The 16,856-nt window shown below is 41.4% G+C and overlaps 3 protein-coding genes across 3 annotated transcripts; all 3 read right to left on the reverse strand.

Annotated features, from left to right (window-relative positions):
* Positions 1-1,468: 1,468 nt before the first annotated feature.
* Positions 1,469-5,039, reverse strand: med28 (mediator complex subunit 28). Its single transcript, XM_004549279.6, has 4 exons — positions 4,834-5,039; positions 2,430-2,496; positions 2,242-2,354; positions 1,469-2,101 (listed from the first exon to the last, which is right to left on the reverse strand). The coding sequence occupies exons 1-4, from the start codon at positions 4,990-4,992 to the stop codon at positions 1,898-1,900; spliced, it is 543 nt and encodes a 180-aa protein (XP_004549336.1). The 5' UTR covers positions 4,993-5,039; the 3' UTR covers positions 1,469-1,897.
* Positions 5,040-5,671: 632 nt separating this feature from the next.
* Positions 5,672-12,320, reverse strand: lap3 (leucine aminopeptidase 3). Its single transcript, XM_004549280.2, has 13 exons — positions 12,128-12,320; positions 11,839-11,957; positions 11,703-11,757; positions 11,511-11,616; positions 10,381-10,540; positions 10,123-10,287; positions 8,973-9,131; positions 8,777-8,901; positions 8,583-8,671; positions 6,688-6,790; positions 6,500-6,579; positions 6,309-6,421; positions 5,672-6,185 (listed from the first exon to the last, which is right to left on the reverse strand). Exons 1-13 carry the CDS (start codon positions 12,224-12,226, stop codon positions 5,999-6,001), a joined length of 1,560 nt encoding a protein of 519 aa, XP_004549337.2. The 5' UTR covers positions 12,227-12,320; the 3' UTR covers positions 5,672-5,998.
* A 1,171-nt stretch (positions 12,321-13,491) lies between these two features.
* On the reverse strand, positions 13,492-16,610 carry clrn2 (clarin 2). The gene is made up of 3 exons (XM_004549281.2): positions 15,164-16,610; positions 14,570-14,749; positions 13,492-14,486 (listed from the first exon to the last, which is right to left on the reverse strand). Exons 1-3 carry the CDS (start codon positions 15,414-15,416, stop codon positions 14,218-14,220), a joined length of 702 nt encoding a protein of 233 aa, XP_004549338.2. The 5' UTR covers positions 15,417-16,610; the 3' UTR covers positions 13,492-14,217.
* Between the last annotated feature and the right edge of the window lie 246 nt (positions 16,611-16,856).

The following is a 16,856-nucleotide window of genomic DNA, read 5'->3' on the forward strand; positions in this document are numbered from 1 at the left end:
TGTTCTCTGATGTATCTTTCTATTGTTTTTGTATATATTTCTCCTGTATGCTATTTATTCCTGCTGTCTACTATTTATATTTTATTCCAACACAGCTGATGTGGAGCACCCACGATTTCGTTGTACATGTACAATGACAATCAAGTTTTATTCTATTTTATTCTTTTCTATGTCTTTTAGCTTTATATCTTTCACTACTGGCTTAAATTCTTGTTATTCTGTTCCTAGTAAGTCACAATTTTGATTAAATTTAAACATAGGATTACAAAACTTTTATTTATCATCAAGCACAAAGTTTTATTTTAGCATTTTACTTTGTAAGTCAACATTTTCTTCATCGGCATCATATTTCTCACTTATCAGTTTACTTTTATTTCATTATTTGGACACTTACTCAGAACCCGTATACAGCAGTACATGCCTGGGGCTATTGTCATGCTGCACAATGAGATCTGATTGAGACTGATTGCTTCATTATCTAATAATTCTGTGTGTATCTCGCAAACATGACCACAAATACTCATATATCTCATCCTTGCGACTAATATGTTCTGCTCTTCTCTCCCAAGTCATGTCTTTGGAAGTCAAAAACTGACATACATGAGCATTTATATTTTTTATTAGTCTTTCTGTCAATTTAGATATCTGCCTGCATTAGACACACACTATACAACATGTTAAATGTAGTCCATGTCAATCAGAAACTGTACTAAAAGAGTGGATAACTGCTAATTAAACACATTAGTATTACATTCAAAATCCAGGTTTCTTCATGTCAGGACCACAGACCCATTTGCAGACATTTTTGTCCTCGGAGCACCATCTGTGAGGATATTTTGCCTGACTGTACTGTTTGTGAACATGCAAGAGCTGTGAGAATGAGCAGAACAAATCTGCTGTGGTGTGAAGACACCAATTACGTCAGAGACAACATGCTTTCATAATGCTCTGTACTCACTACTGACTCAGTGTAGTGGTGACCTGGAATAAAAGCTGTTGGCAGGTAGATTTGTTTAAACCAAAATGCCAAGATAGCAATGTTATTTTGTTTTTATGTAAACACAGAGGACAAATAATTTATTTCTAAATTATGTTTTTTGAGCAACAGTCTCATGTGCGTCTAGTATTATTATATCAAGTATTACATCTATTGATGTAATACTTAATTTCCACAAAACTCAAGGATTTCTAAAGGAGTATCAATACCGAACCAAAATGCCACAACCCATTGTTTTTATCCTTCCATGCCATTTAAACACTGACCCTCTGGTTTGCACCAAAGGCTCGGTTCAGTGTTTTATCAGAAGACGATGCAAAGCTAGTTTTAGAGGTTGAGTACTACTCATTTGTGACCCACCAATAAACCCGAGGAGTACACCTTGGAAATTTTACAGGGCGAGGTCAAACCTGTTTCAATCACTATATCACAAAATGCACTCTGCAAAAAAAAAAAACTAAGACTTCAGTATAGTTTCAAAAATTATCATATTTTATTTTTACAATAAAAAAAAAAATCAACAATGAAAATATTTACATAAATGAAAACAGAGGAAAAAAACTGTAGAAATATTGTAATAACCTCCCCACATTTCTGCAGGAAAGTGCTCTTTGTTTTAGATACAGTCACATTACACTGCCATCCTTCAAATCCAGACTTTATTTGCCCATTACTTCAAATGAGGCATACACAACTGATGAATGCAAGCTCACATATCTTGTTTCTGTGTCATCTCCAGCCAGTCTTGGCGGACTCAGGTCAATCCCAACCTTGCAGAGTCTTTATTTTGGCAAGCGACTGTTTTGCTGTTTCCAGGCGGTTTATTACACACACTGGATGCATAACAGCACATTTTGAGAGCGGGGCAGTTTCAAATGATGTGACTGTACATGTGGTGTGTTAGTTTTGCTTTAAAGGGGCAGGGGGCAGATTTGCAGAGGCTTGCTCCAGAAAGGCCAGCGGTCCAGGAGGGGGAAGGTCTGAGGGTTTACGATGCTGGCCGCTCACATCCTCCAGCACTTGTTGCCAGTGGTGTAGCTTCGTCAAGTGCTTCTGAACCAGCATTTCTTTTCTCTGTAGTTCATTACGCAACTCTGACACATCCTGAAGTGAGAGGACAAGTTGACGAATTGAGAAAAATGAATAATACATACATTCATGACTATTTGTTTATTTTATTTTGCACAAATAACAAGGAAATTTATTGGAAACATAAGTGGACCCAATTCATTGCAATAGTTTACCTCTTTCACCACTTGCTCTGGTTTCTGCACAGACAGCTGAAGCCTTTTCTGTAAGAAGAAGCACTCAGTCTGCCGAGCCACATCCAGAAACTTTTGTATGCACTGGTCCACACCTACAATAAGCACAACACATGTCAGCATACGGACTAAAATGTGAAATGTGGAAAATAAAAGTGTGCTTCACTGACCTGTTCGAATCTCCTCCTGGTCTGTTCCATTAACGTAATCTTGGCTCACCAGGGATGCAAAACATGCCTAAAGAATAAAAAGAGACAACATTCTTAAATCATAACAGACATTCTGCTCAACCATCTCAAATTTGGCTAAAACTTTTAAGATCAAAGGTCCAAAATCTGGGGCGACCGTGGCTCAGGGGGTTGGGAAGCGCATTTATGACCGGAAGGTCGCCGGTTCGATCCCTGGGTTCTCTGTCCTGGTCGTTGTGTCCTTGGGCAAGACACTTTACCCTACTGGTGTTGGCCAGAGGGGCCGACGGTGCGATATGGCAGCCTCGCTTCTGTCAGTCTGTCCCAGGGCAGCTGTGGCTACAACTGTAGCTGCCTCCACCAGTGTGTGAGAGTGAATGAATAGTGGAATTGTAAAGCGTTTTGGGTGCCTTGAAAAGCGCTATATAAATGCAATCCATTATTATTATTATGACATGTATGATGATTTCTGTGAAATGCTACCTTTCTATATCAGATACTTTTTAGAAAAATGATCTGTTGACCCACTTCAAGCATGTTTTTTCTCACCCTGAAATCTGCCTTGGGGAGTCAAACAAGTTCACAGTCTTGCAGCATTCATGGCAGTAGTCAACATGCCGTAGCAGTCGTAGTATTTGGGTAAGCGTGTTGCACTAGACTGCTAATTACGGCATGTGGAGATGGAAATCTGAACTATTCACATGAAATGAGTTACTAATCCCCTTTTCCCTTAATTATTTTGCTGTACCATAAATGTTGAACTGATACTTGTTACGTTGTCATGCTTTTATTTTTTTTAAAGTTTTTGAGATATTTCTGATCACACACTGCCTCAGACTGCCTAGATATCTAAAATAGTATTTAACAAATGAAGCTAAAATTTCACAGCAATCATTATAAATTTCAAACCCTGAAACTTTCAAGCAAATCAAAGGTGCTTAAGCAGAAAATGTTCTTTTAAAAAAAAGTGATGATTTGATGTGGAATGAGTGATGTTCCAGCTTTGAGTCCAGGCAGTTTTCTAGACTGCTTGTCCCCAAATAGATTAATTAAACTTTAAAATATGTGAATAATACCTGCCTCCCAACCTACACAAAGAAATTAGCAATGCTGTTGATTTGCAACTGAGGAAAAATACGATAAAGACATCAATGCTAGTAAAAAACTGTAACTAGAACTACTTCTATGTTTATGCCTTAGTGAAACTTAAATACAGTCTGCATTAAAGAGCTCCATTCTTGTGTTTGTCACTGGGTGCAGAGATTTACTCTGACAGCAGCATTATTCACAGTGGTTTCTGATGTCAGGTGATAAACACCTGGCACATAAATGGCATTCATTCGGGCAGCGAGGTTTGATAGTAGCTCTTTATCTGTGGATATCCACTGGGACATCTGGGTTGTACCCTTTTACTTTGGAGATTACATTTGTGTGAAAGTGTTTGTACGGGTCTGTCTCCAAGCTTTGTCATCTTGTAAATTTTTCCAAAGACATGCTGAAACTGGTTTCATAATATAAAACCACAGCTATTTTTGAAGAACTAAGGTCCCCAACCAAAAGCAGTTAGACGCATGTGAGAAGATCCTTCGTGTAATTTATATTGTGCAAAGAGAACTCAGCGTGGCAGTGCAGCGTGTGGTCTGGACACAAGCTCAGCCGAGACATTTCGACGTGGCGTCACAAAATTAAAACGACCGCAACAACCGTGAAAAGAGTTGGATAGACATTGCTGCTCAATGTTTTCCATTAGCAATTTAGCAAAGTTGATGATGGGGGGGCTGTGTGAGTGAAAGACCGAGAGGGAGAGCGAGAGACACAGTATGAGCACTCAGGTCGCATCAGAGCATCGGGCCGTATAGTATCGTGACCTACGAACTTCTAATACCTGCGACTCAATCGTACAGTTTGAGCAGGAGCTGAATGACGCGACTGAAGAAAAAAAAATCGCACAGTGTTTGCCCAGCTTAATGCTAGAAGCATAGCGCATTAAACCAACAAAGGAGTCAGATGTACATGATGTGTGAAGTGTGTGTCTATTGTGTTTTTTTCTTTTTTTCTTTAGTTAAGTGACAAAGAGGGAGGATTATGGTGTTTTAGGTGTTAGAAAAAAAAAGACAGCAGCCCGTGTGTTTGTTACCAAGTGTCTGCTAATTAGCAGGGCACAGACAGGGGGCGAGGCTGGGACTTTGTTACACGCCACAATACTTGCTCATAATAATAATAATTATTATTATTTTTAATAATTTTAAGAACAGGACTTGAATGTAAAATGGGTACACCCTGCGGTACAACAGCACCAGCAAACAAACACTAACTCTAACCGGCTAAAGCTGCTAGCGACAGTTAGCATGCACAGCTAAAGGAAGCCAGCACTGAAGACTCCTACCTCAAAAGAAGCCTCCAGTTCATCCACCAGCGTGTTGCTTCCTTGCGTCCTGGGAGCGGCACTAGCAAAACTCGGCTGGCCCGGTCCGCCGGGACCCCCGACAGGATGTGCACCAGGAGGCTGCTGGCCGCTAAACATCCCACTCATGGACGAAGCCATCTTGATCCGATTGTTTTTCCCCTCTACAGTCCGCGCATGCGTATACAGTCTACAGAGCTTTCTAGCCAAACTTAGGTGGACAACCTTTTGCACATCTTTTGGGACACAGTGGCAATATCTTTCTGGTCTGTTGCTTTTTTGTGGGGGACATAATTTAGTCAAAGCGTCCTCCTGAGAGATGATAGGAATCTATATCTTTATATACATTAAAGCTTCTGAGTAATGTCTCATATTTTGTACAGTTGTGTACCAGAAATTGGCAGCAGCTGCATCACTGTAGTGGAATGCAAACGTAGTTTAAACACCCCTACATACAAGTCTTTGTCCTCAAAGAAACGGTTTTCCCACTTTAGTGTGGGTGCACTCAAATGATGCAGAGTCCTGACCTCCAACTCATCGAACACCTGTGGGACGAGTGAGTCAGGTATCATCCAGGAGGAGAGGCCAGCTCACTCATTTTGCCATCTCTGAGTGGAAGCAAATCTGCAGCCAGGTTTCCAGAATCCTTCAAATAAAAGAAAATAAATAATTTAAATAAAAAACTGGGGGCAGTGCCTTGCCCCTAAACTAGCAAGGTACTGTCCACATTTCTTTTCTTAAAAATAAATAAATAAATCATCACATGACTATAATGAGGTACACCGTGTACATCCATTCTCAATAGAGCATGTTTGAACAGTGACAGTCATACAAAACAGTTTTTATTTACCAGTAAGAATTTATTTATTCATACTACAAAAAATACTGTTGATGCTACACAGCTTCAGGATGACAACAGGACCAGGGACTGGTCTGAGACTGATGCATGTGGTTTATGGAAACAGTGAAGCTCAGATGTTTTACAAAAATATCTCCATTTCATATAATTATATCAGTTTATCCAGTGGCCTGTTTCACACTGTGTGGCATTTGACCATCGTGTTTGGCCCTCGGTCTGTTCCTACACTGTTGAGTCTTGCTAGAAGATTGGGAAATAGTCTAATCAATATTTGTTGTCCATCTCCTTTTAGCCATTGTGGGCTAGACCAGCAGCAAACTCCACCAGTGTACGTGTTGGTCTTCCAGACATGCCTTTCCTCAGGTAGGGGACTTCGTCTTTGTTACTCATCACACCGGCGATGTCCAGATGAGCCCAGTGAGGAGCTTTGACAAACTCCCTCAGGAATGCAGCTGCAGTGCACGCACCACCAGAACTAAAAAGAAATCACTCATGAGAAGAAGAAAAAAAATTCCAATTCATTGCACACTGGAGCATTGACTGGACGTCTCTCTGCTGCAGCGATGCCTCTAACAGGAGATGAGACACAGATACGTACCGGCTGTACTTGCCGATGTTGTTGAGGTCAGCCAGCTGGCTGTCAGTCACCTGTTTGGTGTAGTGCTGGAACAGAGGCATCCGCCACACCCTGTCACCTGTCACAACACTAGCCTACAAACACGGACACACACACGTTAACAGAAGAGCTGATGAACTGAGACACCGTGTTTTAACGTGTATCTGCAGTACCCTGTGCAGCTGCTCCCAGAGCCAGTCAGAATTTGTAAAGACTCCTGCTGCCGCTGAGCCGAGCGCTACATCCATCGCACCTTGAAGACAAAATACGCCACGATTTTGACATTTGTCTATGATTAATGTCTTGCAGCATAAAGAAAATTTGATGTCACCGTGTAAACAAACTGCTAAAGAAATCCTACCTGTTAGCGTAGCAACATTGACAATGGCTCTGGGGTTGAAGACATGTCCATAACAGAGAGCATCAGCAAGGATCAGTCTGCCCTCTGCATCTGTATTATCAACCTGGAACACAAAAACAAAAACACTGTACAACTGTACACATGCAGTAAATGTCCTGGTACTTATAGTGGTGTGAAAGAGAAAAGTTATCCAAACCTACCGGATCCTGTGTGAAAAAGTAGTTGTGCCTCTTGTTAAATCATAAATTAACTCTGATTAACCACATTTTTTGGAAAGCTGAGTTCAGTTTCACTAAATACACTCAGGCCTGATTACTGGCAGACCTGTTGAATCAAGAGGTCACTTACATAAAACCTGTCTGACAGGTTAAAAGATCTCAAAACGCAACACATCATACCATGATCTAAAGAAACACTTTTGAAACAAAGTAATCGGGATCTATCAGTCTGGAAAGGGTTACAAAATCATTTCTAAGCACTCCAATGAACCATGTTGAGAACCATTATACAGGCATGGAGAAAACATGGAACACTGGCGAACTTTCCCAGGAATGGCCGGCCTCAAAACATTACTCCAAGAGTACTTCGATGAATCATCCAGGAGGTCACAGAAGATCCTGAACAACATCTAAAGAACTGCAAGCCTCACTTGCCTGAGTTAAGGTCAGAGTTCGGGATTCAACAATAAGAGAGAGAGAGTGGGTAAAAATGACATCCATGGCATATCCAAGGAAAAAAACCGCTGCTGACCAAAAAGAACATAAAGGCTCATCTCACATTTACCAAAAGACATCTTGATGACCCCCAAGACTTTTGGGAAAACATTCTGTGGACTGATGAGTTGAATTTTTAGAAGGTATGTGTTCCATTACATCTGCATAAAGCCGACACAGGATTTCAGAAAGGGAACGTCATGCCATCAGTAAAATAGGGTGGTGGTAATGTTATGTTCTGGGGCTGTTGTGCTGCCTCAGGACCTAGAGGACTGCTGTGGTAAATAGGACCATGAATTCTGCTGTCTACCAAAACATCCTGAAGGAGGCTGTCCAGCCAGTCGTGACCTCAAGCTGAAACGCACTTGGGTTCTGCAGTAGGACAAGGATCTAAAACACACCAGCAAGTCCACCTTGGAATGACTTAAAAACAACAAAATGAAGACGCTGGAGCGGCCTAGTCAAAAGTCCTGACCTGAATCCAATTGAGATGCTGTGACATGACCTTAAAAAGGCAGCTCATGCTTGAAAACCCTCCAGTGGGGCTGAATTACAACAATTTTGCAAATAATTGGGCTTAATTGGTTGTTGATCAATGGTCATTACAATCTGCATATTAATGATAAAGGAACTGACCTCACAGCCCATTGTTCATTCAGTGGGCTGGTGTCAGTCATTGTACAAATATACTGTTTATAAGGTTGGGGAAACCTGCAGTCAGCTGAGACTGAAGAAGTCATTTGGATGAGTGACAAATCATTTCTCCCACTGAAAACGCTACGTCCAGACTAACAGAATCAACCCTTTGGGATCTGCAATGATCATTGGGCCAAAATTCCTCCGCAGTGCTGGAAAAGTTATCACAAACACTTGATTGCAGTTGTTGCTGCCAAGGGTCGTCAACCAGTTATTAGGTTTAGTGGGAAATCACTTTTTCCACACAGGGCCATGTAGGTTTGGATTTTTTTCCCCCTTAATAATAAACACCAGCCACAAGCACATTCTTACAGCACATTAATCCATGTCCAAGCACCTTCTAACATTCAGAAGCAATTCCAAGTTCTTGCAAATTGATCCATCAGCTTTCTGACTGGTAGATGGCACGCTCTAACACTTGAGCCACAGTGTTGGCACAAGCACACTCAGGTAGCAATTCGATGCCCATTTCAGGATTCCACTAACCTGGATTGTTTTTCCATTCTTGGCTTTGACAACATCACCTGGTTTAGTAGCCTTCCCACTGGGCATGTTCTCACATAAGGGGGCCAGACCTGAATGAATCAGGGCAGTGAAGTGCTCAGACTTACACATATTATGTATGACAAAAATAAATTTAAAAAACAAACAAACAGGGTATTTAATATCAAGATGCTCACCGACAATGTTGACAGGGAGTTTCAGAGATGCTGCTGTGACGATGGAGGCGCACACCGTGGCAGCTCCGCCCATGTCGGCCCTCATCGCATCCATAGAGGCAGAGGGCTTCAGAGAAATGCCCCCACTACAGACAGAGAATCGTAAAGACAGCACTGTATGGTGTATCTGATCCCAGCCCGTATTGCTGTGTGTTACCTGTCAAACGTGATGCCTTTCCCCACTAGGAGCAGCGGAGGCTGCTTACTGTCAGGAGAACCGTTGTAATGTAGCTCCAGGAAGACAGGGGGCTCCTCTGAACCTTTAGACACACTAAGGAAGGCTCCCATCTGTTGTTCCTCGATCCAAGCCTGCGGTCTACAATGGCACAGTTTATTAGACAAAAACACTTCTACTTCATCTACTCTTCAGAACAAAAACAGGATCGGCAAATATACAACAGTAATTCACTTATTGGGGCTATTCTGTGCAGGGTGTACCCTGCCTCTCGCCCTGTGGCAGCTGGGATAGGCTCCAGCCCCCCTCTGATCCTAAATTAGGTAAGTGGAAAAGAATGGATACATAAAAAAATATTTTTTATATGCCTTCAGTCGGGGGAATGGGACCATTTTGTACAGTATTTGATTAGAAACTGATGAGAGGAGGCAAAGTAATTTGAGAGATAAGAGATAAATCTTTATTGTCATTGCACAGTCATACCTAGTACAATAGTACAACGAAATTGGAAACTGAATTGAAAGGGTCCTGAAACCTGGAGGGGAAATTCTTAGATGCCAAAGCGCAGTTATTTTGAAGATGCTCTGTTGTTTATCTGTTTATAAGAGTATGTGCCATGCCTAAAGGCCACACACAGCTTTTTCTTTATATCAATTAAACACTGTGTGTCTATTACACAATATAAACATGGTAACATCTTGTTCAACCAATTGAACAAGTCCAAAGAAAATCAGTTCCCCTATGAAAGAAAACAGATCAGCCCATGACTTTAAAAAAAAATATGAAAAAAATGTAAATAAATACATTCATTCATTAAATAATAATAATAATAATAATAATAATACTAATAATAATAATGCTTATTCACCAAGTCAATTAATTATGAAAATAAACAAATAAAGTAACTGACTGCAACAACCAAATCAGTGCTCAGAGCTAAATAAATAAAGGAGGAGGAGGAGGAGGAGAAGGAGAAGGAGAAGAAGAAGAAGAAGAAGGAGAAGTTTTTGATCATTTATGACAATACATGGAAGAGTTTCACCTGAAACATACAACAGTTTAAAATCAATGTTTTTTTCTTCCTGATTTTGAAAGCGGTGCCGGGGATGATGATGATTAACGAAACACTCACCTCTTGTGTATGGTGACTCGATCAGCATGTGGAGCCAGTTTCTCTTCAATGGTTTTGGCAAAAGCAGTAGGCGTGATGTGATTGGCCGGCGCTTCCATGAGAAGCCGTGCCAGGTTTTGGCCCTCTGCATACACGATGCCTTTCTCCCAGCCGACCACGTCAGCGCTAGGAAGAGTCAGACACAGGAAGTAGCATGTCGCTGTATTTAAAGCGTTAAAAACCTCTGACAGTCAGCGAGCTTCAGTTTCTCGAATCTACCTGCCGTGAAGCTGCGTTGTTACTTTGGTCTTCTTCTTGGATTTGAGCTGGTCATAATGAAACAATCCCAGAACGGCGCCTTCTGCTGCTGACTGGGCATCACCACAGCTGTCCACCTCCACGTGGCTCACCTCCAGGTCCTGAAGCAACCGGCAGCCAGCTGAACGCGCATGAATGACAGAAACAAACCAGGTACGAATTCAGCATAAACCCGAATGAGTGCAGATGAAGATGTAACATGCAACAGAAGCAATTCTGTGCAATAGAACCTGAAGGTGACAATCTGCATTACCTCTGAGCTAAAGGTCAAATATGATGCATTTATTTTTACCTTTTAAACATCCCAGAGGCATTAAAGATAGGTAACATTCGTGTCCGAATCAGAGGATGCACTTTTTTAATTTACTTTCACTTTGAGATCCAAAGCATTTCAGAGGTGCTGTGCTATGCTCCAGTACCCAGAGTACACGGATTACACAAGCACTCATTCGCAAACGCACCTTAGACTTGTACAAACATTTCTAAGGGTGTCAAAGCATAACAGCAGTTTCCACACTGACAGATTATTATAGCATGACTGTTTGATTAACAAACAGAAGGAATAAGAAAAGGCAGAGTTAACTTTGTGGCTGATAAAATTAATGGTCAATGACTTTGGGATATGTCATAGATGAGAAAAAAAAAAAAAAAAGAGCCAGCTGAGGTGGTTCATGCATCTGGTTGGGATGCCTCCAAATGGAGCTTTTCTAGTCACACCCAACTGCAAGGAGATCCCGTGGTGGACACTGAACCCGCTGGAGAGATTGCATATCTCACACCTTGAGATCCATCATAAGGAACTGGAAATATGTAGGAATGCCACCAGAACCATGTATTGGATAAGTGGAAGAGGATGGATGGATAGATGGGTGAGATAATCTACTAATCAGAAGATTGGTGGATTTATCCCTGGCTGATGAAGTGTTCGCTGAAGTTTAAAAAAAAAAATGCTTGTATTAATGGGGAATGTTGTATAAATCTTTGAGTGCTCAAATAGAGTAGAAAAGCGCTATATAAGAACCAGTCCATAACACATTTAAGCCATATTGCACAACACTTTACTCCTTCTGTTATACACACCAACGGCATACCTGACACAGCCTGCCTGATGTTCTCCTTGCTGGTGTCCCAGTTTTCTGTGCGACAAACACCTGCGTTGTTCTTACCCAAACCGACTAATGCTACACATGGGAAGTCCTGCAGGAGACACACAAACAACATTCATCAGGAGATCTTAGACTGAGTAGACGGGGGTTTATAAACATAAAGTCACACCTTGTTACCTTGTGAAGTCCATAAAATACTCTGCTTTTGCCGTTCTTGAGTGCAGGCCCAGAGCTGGGAAATACAAATGTTTATGAGGCTAATCGCACACAAAGGATGCTGTTCACTCTCAGTCTGCAGGTAAAAGAGACTCACAGTTTGAGCAGCTCAGAGAGCTTTCCGGAGAGAGACTTGTCAAACCCTGCAGCCGCCTCTGTCAGGTGAAGAGTGCCCTCCTCCTCCTCCTCCTTCTCAAACACTCCCAGCACCAGACCCTGTAGACACACAAACACCGTTTAATATGATAAAAGATGCAGACGGCCACATTCTCACGCATGAACCTGCAGAGCATCTGAACCAACACACGGAGCCGAACTGATCTGAAACTGAATGAGCCTCGTGTGGTGATGATGATGATGTAACTGTCACCAGATGCTAAACTCACCTTTCTGTCGCTCAGCTGAGTGTGTGAGACACAAAACGACCTGCAGGAGTTTGTCCGCACCGCCGTCCGCGCAGCTGTCCTCACCAGAAACATTGTCATCTGTTGCACACACACCGAGAGCCCAAATAAATCACTTTTAAAGGTCGTACACTGAGCATGTGCGAGAGGAAGCCGATCGGTCGCGTTTATTTGTACGTCACAGTGAGACGACGGAGAGAGGGCTTTGTCGCCACCTAGCGGCAGATGGATAATTGATTAAGAGCCAGTATTACGGATACTGGTGATATTATTTGGCGATCAAAGCAGTTTAAGAAGACCTAAAGCTGGAAAAACATGTAGCAACTTCATACTTTTAATGAACACTTTATATTTGTTTTCACGGGTTCCTTATTTGTATGTTAAAATGGCTGTAATATAAACTGATACAATCGCCTTTGTTTGACTTCACTAAGTAAAACAATCTTGACATAAACTGCAAAAAGATAAAAACACACACAGTATTTATCTTCAGTATTTTTATTTTTGACTATAACATGAATCTACTAATAAATATTCTTTCAAGCTTGACATTAAAAAGCATCATCAGTCTTCTTCTGATCAATATTAGTAGTAGGTACAGCACGTCTCCATTATAAAAGTTAACTGTATACATGGAATGATTTTTAGGGGATTCTCTAACATCATTAAACCATGTGTATATGTGTGTGAATGAAGGGATATCGGACGTTATATGTTGTGGACCAGGGGTGGGTAGTTAATCTTCCCAATGGGGTCACATTAGAAACTATTCTTGAGGGACAGTCCAGTAAATTAGAAAAAGTTCAAATTAATGTCAGGCCGCGTAAGAAACAGTCTCAGTTTCTCATGTGGCCTTCTTTGGGAAGATTGTCCACCCCTGCTGTAGACAATCTCTTAAGAAGAAAAACAAAGCTTTGGTGTCCAGAGAAGTCATAAACTAGTCACAAAAAAGTAAGCACTTGATGTTTAATGCTATCTTATATACAGACGCCTGAACACACGTTTCTATGGAGAAGGGAGAATGGATCTTGAAGACTCTGAAATAGTTCGACCTGCTGATGTAACATGAACTTTTTTTCAAAATAATTTTTTCACTTTTTTGCTAACAAACAACTTTTTTTGTCTTCATAGAAAGCTGCATAGGAAGACTTTACTTAAAAGCACTGTCCTTTATTTAAACACATCATACAATTATTTATTGCATCATCGGCTAAGAATCTCTCAAGCTCAGCATTTAAAACTTTTTAAAAATGAAATAAGTAAATTTTAAAAAGCATCAGAAAAGGACCTGACAGAGACCACGTACTTGAGACACTACTCTGTCTTTGTCAACACATAAATATGATTGGAAAATAATCATGTATTTGCAAACAATATGTAGATGATGAATGCGGTAAAAGGTGTAATTCAGGATGGACGCTCTGCAGCTTTTTCATTCATTCAGTCCATCTCTTCTATCTCGATGTCTGTCTCCTGCATGAACTGACTGACCAAGGAGAGTGAATCTTCTTCTAGTGTGAATGATTGACATAACTAATGTAACCCTCTATTCTCTTTTGCAGACATGTATTGCTGAGCTTTGAAGTGTCTGAATTAAATTCATGATGTACAAACATAGGATTACACATTAACACTTTATTTACACGACTATTTAAAAGAAAAATATATATATTTTCATACTGACTTTAGGATCTGTGCTGCACACTGCAGCACTCATTCAAAGTATGAGATTTGGCATGTTTACTTTTAAGCTTGACTTTTACTCTGAAAAATCAAATATAACAATGTATAAATCCATATGCATCAAAGCCAGATTTATACTAATACATTAGTCATTTCAAACAGCTGCATGATCATCAAGGTAAGGACGAATTTGCCTGGGCTTTGTATGTGAGTTAGGCGCCACTTTAGTCCCAACTTGTTAATTTATGTAGTTATGACTCCATAATTTTGGCTGTAATTAACCTAAAACTCAGTTACAGCTTCAAAGGAACAGGGCCCTGGCACTGTTTTGTTTTGACGGTTGGCGCTTGTCCATCATTAGTGATGAAAATGCAAAAAAACAATATTCTTCAGTACAGCAGGTCCACAGCAGAGACAGTCGGTTCTTCAGGTTTTTTGATCTCCGGTTTGGGCAGCTTGATACGACTCATCGCGACCACTCCACAGACAGCAAAGTGAGTTGCAATGCTGCCTACGCCGAGCCAGAAAGACCAGTCCAGACTGTCATCCAAGACAACGAGGACGAAGAGGTGCTCCCTAAAGTTTGCCACTCGCTCGGTCAGACTGTGGTGTCTGACAGCTGCCAGGAAGCACAGAACACCCAGGGCACCAAACAGAGCTGCAGACAGAGGAGCAGGCAAGTCAGGGAAAGGACAAGAAACAAAATGATGCATCATCTGAGACATACCAACCCGGACATACCAGCGATGAAGTTCCACAGATAGAGTCCCTTGTGCCCTTTGATGCTCTGGTATGGAACCTTGCGTGCGTTGTAAATGCAGAAAGACAGACTGACCAGCGCGAAACCCACAGCCACCAGCAGGAACAGGATCACCATCATGTGGAGGCCCCCGTTCAGTGTCCGCACAAGCTTTGGGAAAACTGGAGAGAGCAGAAAGAATCAAATACTGCATCTTGTCAGCTCTGTTGGACTGTATAAAAAGTAGAGCTGTAACCCTCTACATTATTATGTAAATTTGTGGATAGCAAACAAACTTAGATAATTTTAGTATTTTGTTTGCTACCCAAACCCTAAAATTTTGGTATATTCATTAAAATAAGGCCACACGCTGATTTTTGTGAGTGTAAAAGTGGTTTGAGTTCACAGAATCAGCTTCTTTGTAAGGCCTATGATCATATCTTAGTAAATGTTTTATACTCATGTCACAACTAAAAGAACAACGTTTGAGTTCAGGGTGAACCCCCCTGTAAAAATAAACAAAAGTGATGCTCACGTGTTGTTCTACTCTAATGAGACAGCATCGGTGTAGTTTTAAAAGTCTGAAATCGTCTTACTGTAAATTTTGGACCGCCTGTTCCCGAGCCCGCACCTCTTGGTCTTTCCTCCCTGGAACAATCCGTAATAAATGCTCCCGATGAACTGGTCCAGCTCGGGATTTGACGCATTCACTATCTCCACCCCGGTTTTACAGAGGATCCGCCCGGTAACCCACCGCTCCGTGGATAAAGCCACCACCAAGAGGACCACCGAGCCGATACAGAGCGCCGAGGCCACCGAGAATGTTATCCGCTTCCACAGAGAAGGCATCTTACGAGCCCATGGTGCCCCGAGGCAGGAACCGCAGTGCGCGCTCGGCGATCACCATAAGTTTATCCCACAATTTAAAAAGAAAGAAAGAAAAAGAAAAGAAAAGAAAAGAAAAGAAAAAGCATCATAGTTGCTCCCACCGTTGTGTAGCATCAACGTGTCGCGTGTAGCTTTGACGTGTGAGTCACAAGGAAGGGGAAACTGAATCCATGGAGGTCAAAGTGATCCCTCGCCGGGAGAAACTCTATCCGTGCTGCGCGCTTGGTTTCTGCTCTCTCTCTGTCTCTCTCCCTATTTTCACTCTCCTCTTTATTCATGGGATTAATTAACCTTTGTTGCTCGGCTTTTGCATGCAGACATCTAAGCGGTGACCTATAATTCTGGTTACAGCTTTAAAAATCATGTACCAGTGCTTAATTATGACAGATGTGGTTCGTTATGTCCCAGAGCCTGAAGGTCAGCGTGGACTATTAGCTACCACCAGGGTTTATTGGTCCCCATCTTTGTGTTTCGACCTCTTACCTTCAAGGCATTGCTGAAATTAAGAAGACATAAAGACTTGATGACTTTGACCTTTGACTTCCAAATATTAAATTGTTTGTGGTCCAAGTGTATGCTTTTGGCAAATTTGAAGAAATTTCTTCAAGATGAGATGTGTTCAAAACCGAAGATTGTAGATCTACTGTTGATCTACTGGTTACATCCAAGGTACGCAGAAGAGCATCTCTGAACACAAACCAGATGGTCTAGAGCAGCAGAAGACTGCACCAGGGGCTTTTCTGTCCGGAAAGTCACATGGGCTCACCAAAACTGCACAACAGGAGATTAGAAAAGGTTGCCTTGTTTCATGGGTTTTGATTTCTGCTGTGACATCAAGATGGCAGGGTCCGAAATGGGCATAAAAGACATGAAAGCATGAATTCATCCTGCCTTGTGTCACCTTCTTGCTAGTGGTGTAATGGTCCGCCAGAGTCCGCCTTCAAAGTAAAAGTTGTGTCTCTTGAGATGTGTTGGCTGCAGCGATATATAAGAAGAGCAGAACCACGCAAATCAGCAAATTCCTTAAATATTGAACACATTTGTGTGTGTGTTTCTGTTACTTTCACACAACTAATTGCCTAATTGCCTATAGGTGCAATTGGAAAAGGGTTATGATGATAGTGAATCTATTGCATACACGGTAATAAAAACTCAATCAGCTTTGTATGTTTTATTTTGTTCATTCACAGTCTTTCTCAGTTGAATAGGTTATAATGAAACGTAAGCTGATAGTTATGTCATTTTATACAGTCTTTTTAATGTTTTTAGCTTCGTGGGATTATAAACTGAGAAAGGGGAAAAATAAATAATGTGCGGCAAATAATCTCAGGGCTTTGGCGACATCTGCCGGTGAGTTGAACAACCTGCAGTGCGTGATGACGTCTGACCGTCAGTTTCCCA

Source organism: Maylandia zebra, linkage group LG6 (assembly GCF_041146795.1).
Source record: "Maylandia zebra isolate NMK-2024a linkage group LG6, Mzebra_GT3a, whole genome shotgun sequence".
Lineage (NCBI taxonomy): Eukaryota > Metazoa > Chordata > Actinopteri > Cichliformes > Cichlidae > Maylandia > Maylandia zebra.

Coding starts and splice junctions, on each gene's coding strand:
- med28 (XM_004549279.6), bottom strand. CDS start 4,992: ATGGCTTCGTCCATGAGTGGGATGTTTAGCGGCCAGCAGCCTCCTGGT. Junction 2,355..2,429: donor CCAGGAGGAGATTCGAACAG/GTCAGTGAAGCA, acceptor TGCTTATTGTAG/GTGTGGACCAGTGCATACAA. Junction 2,102..2,241: donor CAGAGCAAGTGGTGAAAGAG/GTAAACTATTGC, acceptor CTCTCACTTCAG/GATGTGTCAGAGTTGCGTAA.
- lap3 (XM_004549280.2), bottom strand. CDS start 12,226: ATGACAATGTTTCTGGTGAGGACAGCTGCGCGGACGGCGGTGCGGACA. Junction 11,617..11,702: donor TATTTTATGGACTTCACAAG/GTAACAAGGTGT, acceptor TGTCTCCTGCAG/GACTTCCCATGTGTAGCATT. Junction 6,422..6,499: donor TCTGGGAGCAGCTGCACAGG/GTACTGCAGATA, acceptor CCGTGTTTGTAG/GCTAGTGTTGTGACAGGTGA.
- clrn2 (XM_004549281.2), bottom strand. CDS start 15,416: ATGCCTTCTCTGTGGAAGCGGATAACATTCTCGGTGGCCTCGGCGCTC. Junction 14,750..15,163: donor CAGGCGGTCCAAAATTTACA/GTAAGACGATTT, acceptor TGCTCTCTCCAG/TTTTCCCAAAGCTTGTGCGG. Junction 14,487..14,569: donor TCTGTGGAACTTCATCGCTG/GTATGTCCGGGT, acceptor CTCTGTCTGCAG/CTCTGTTTGGTGCCCTGGGT.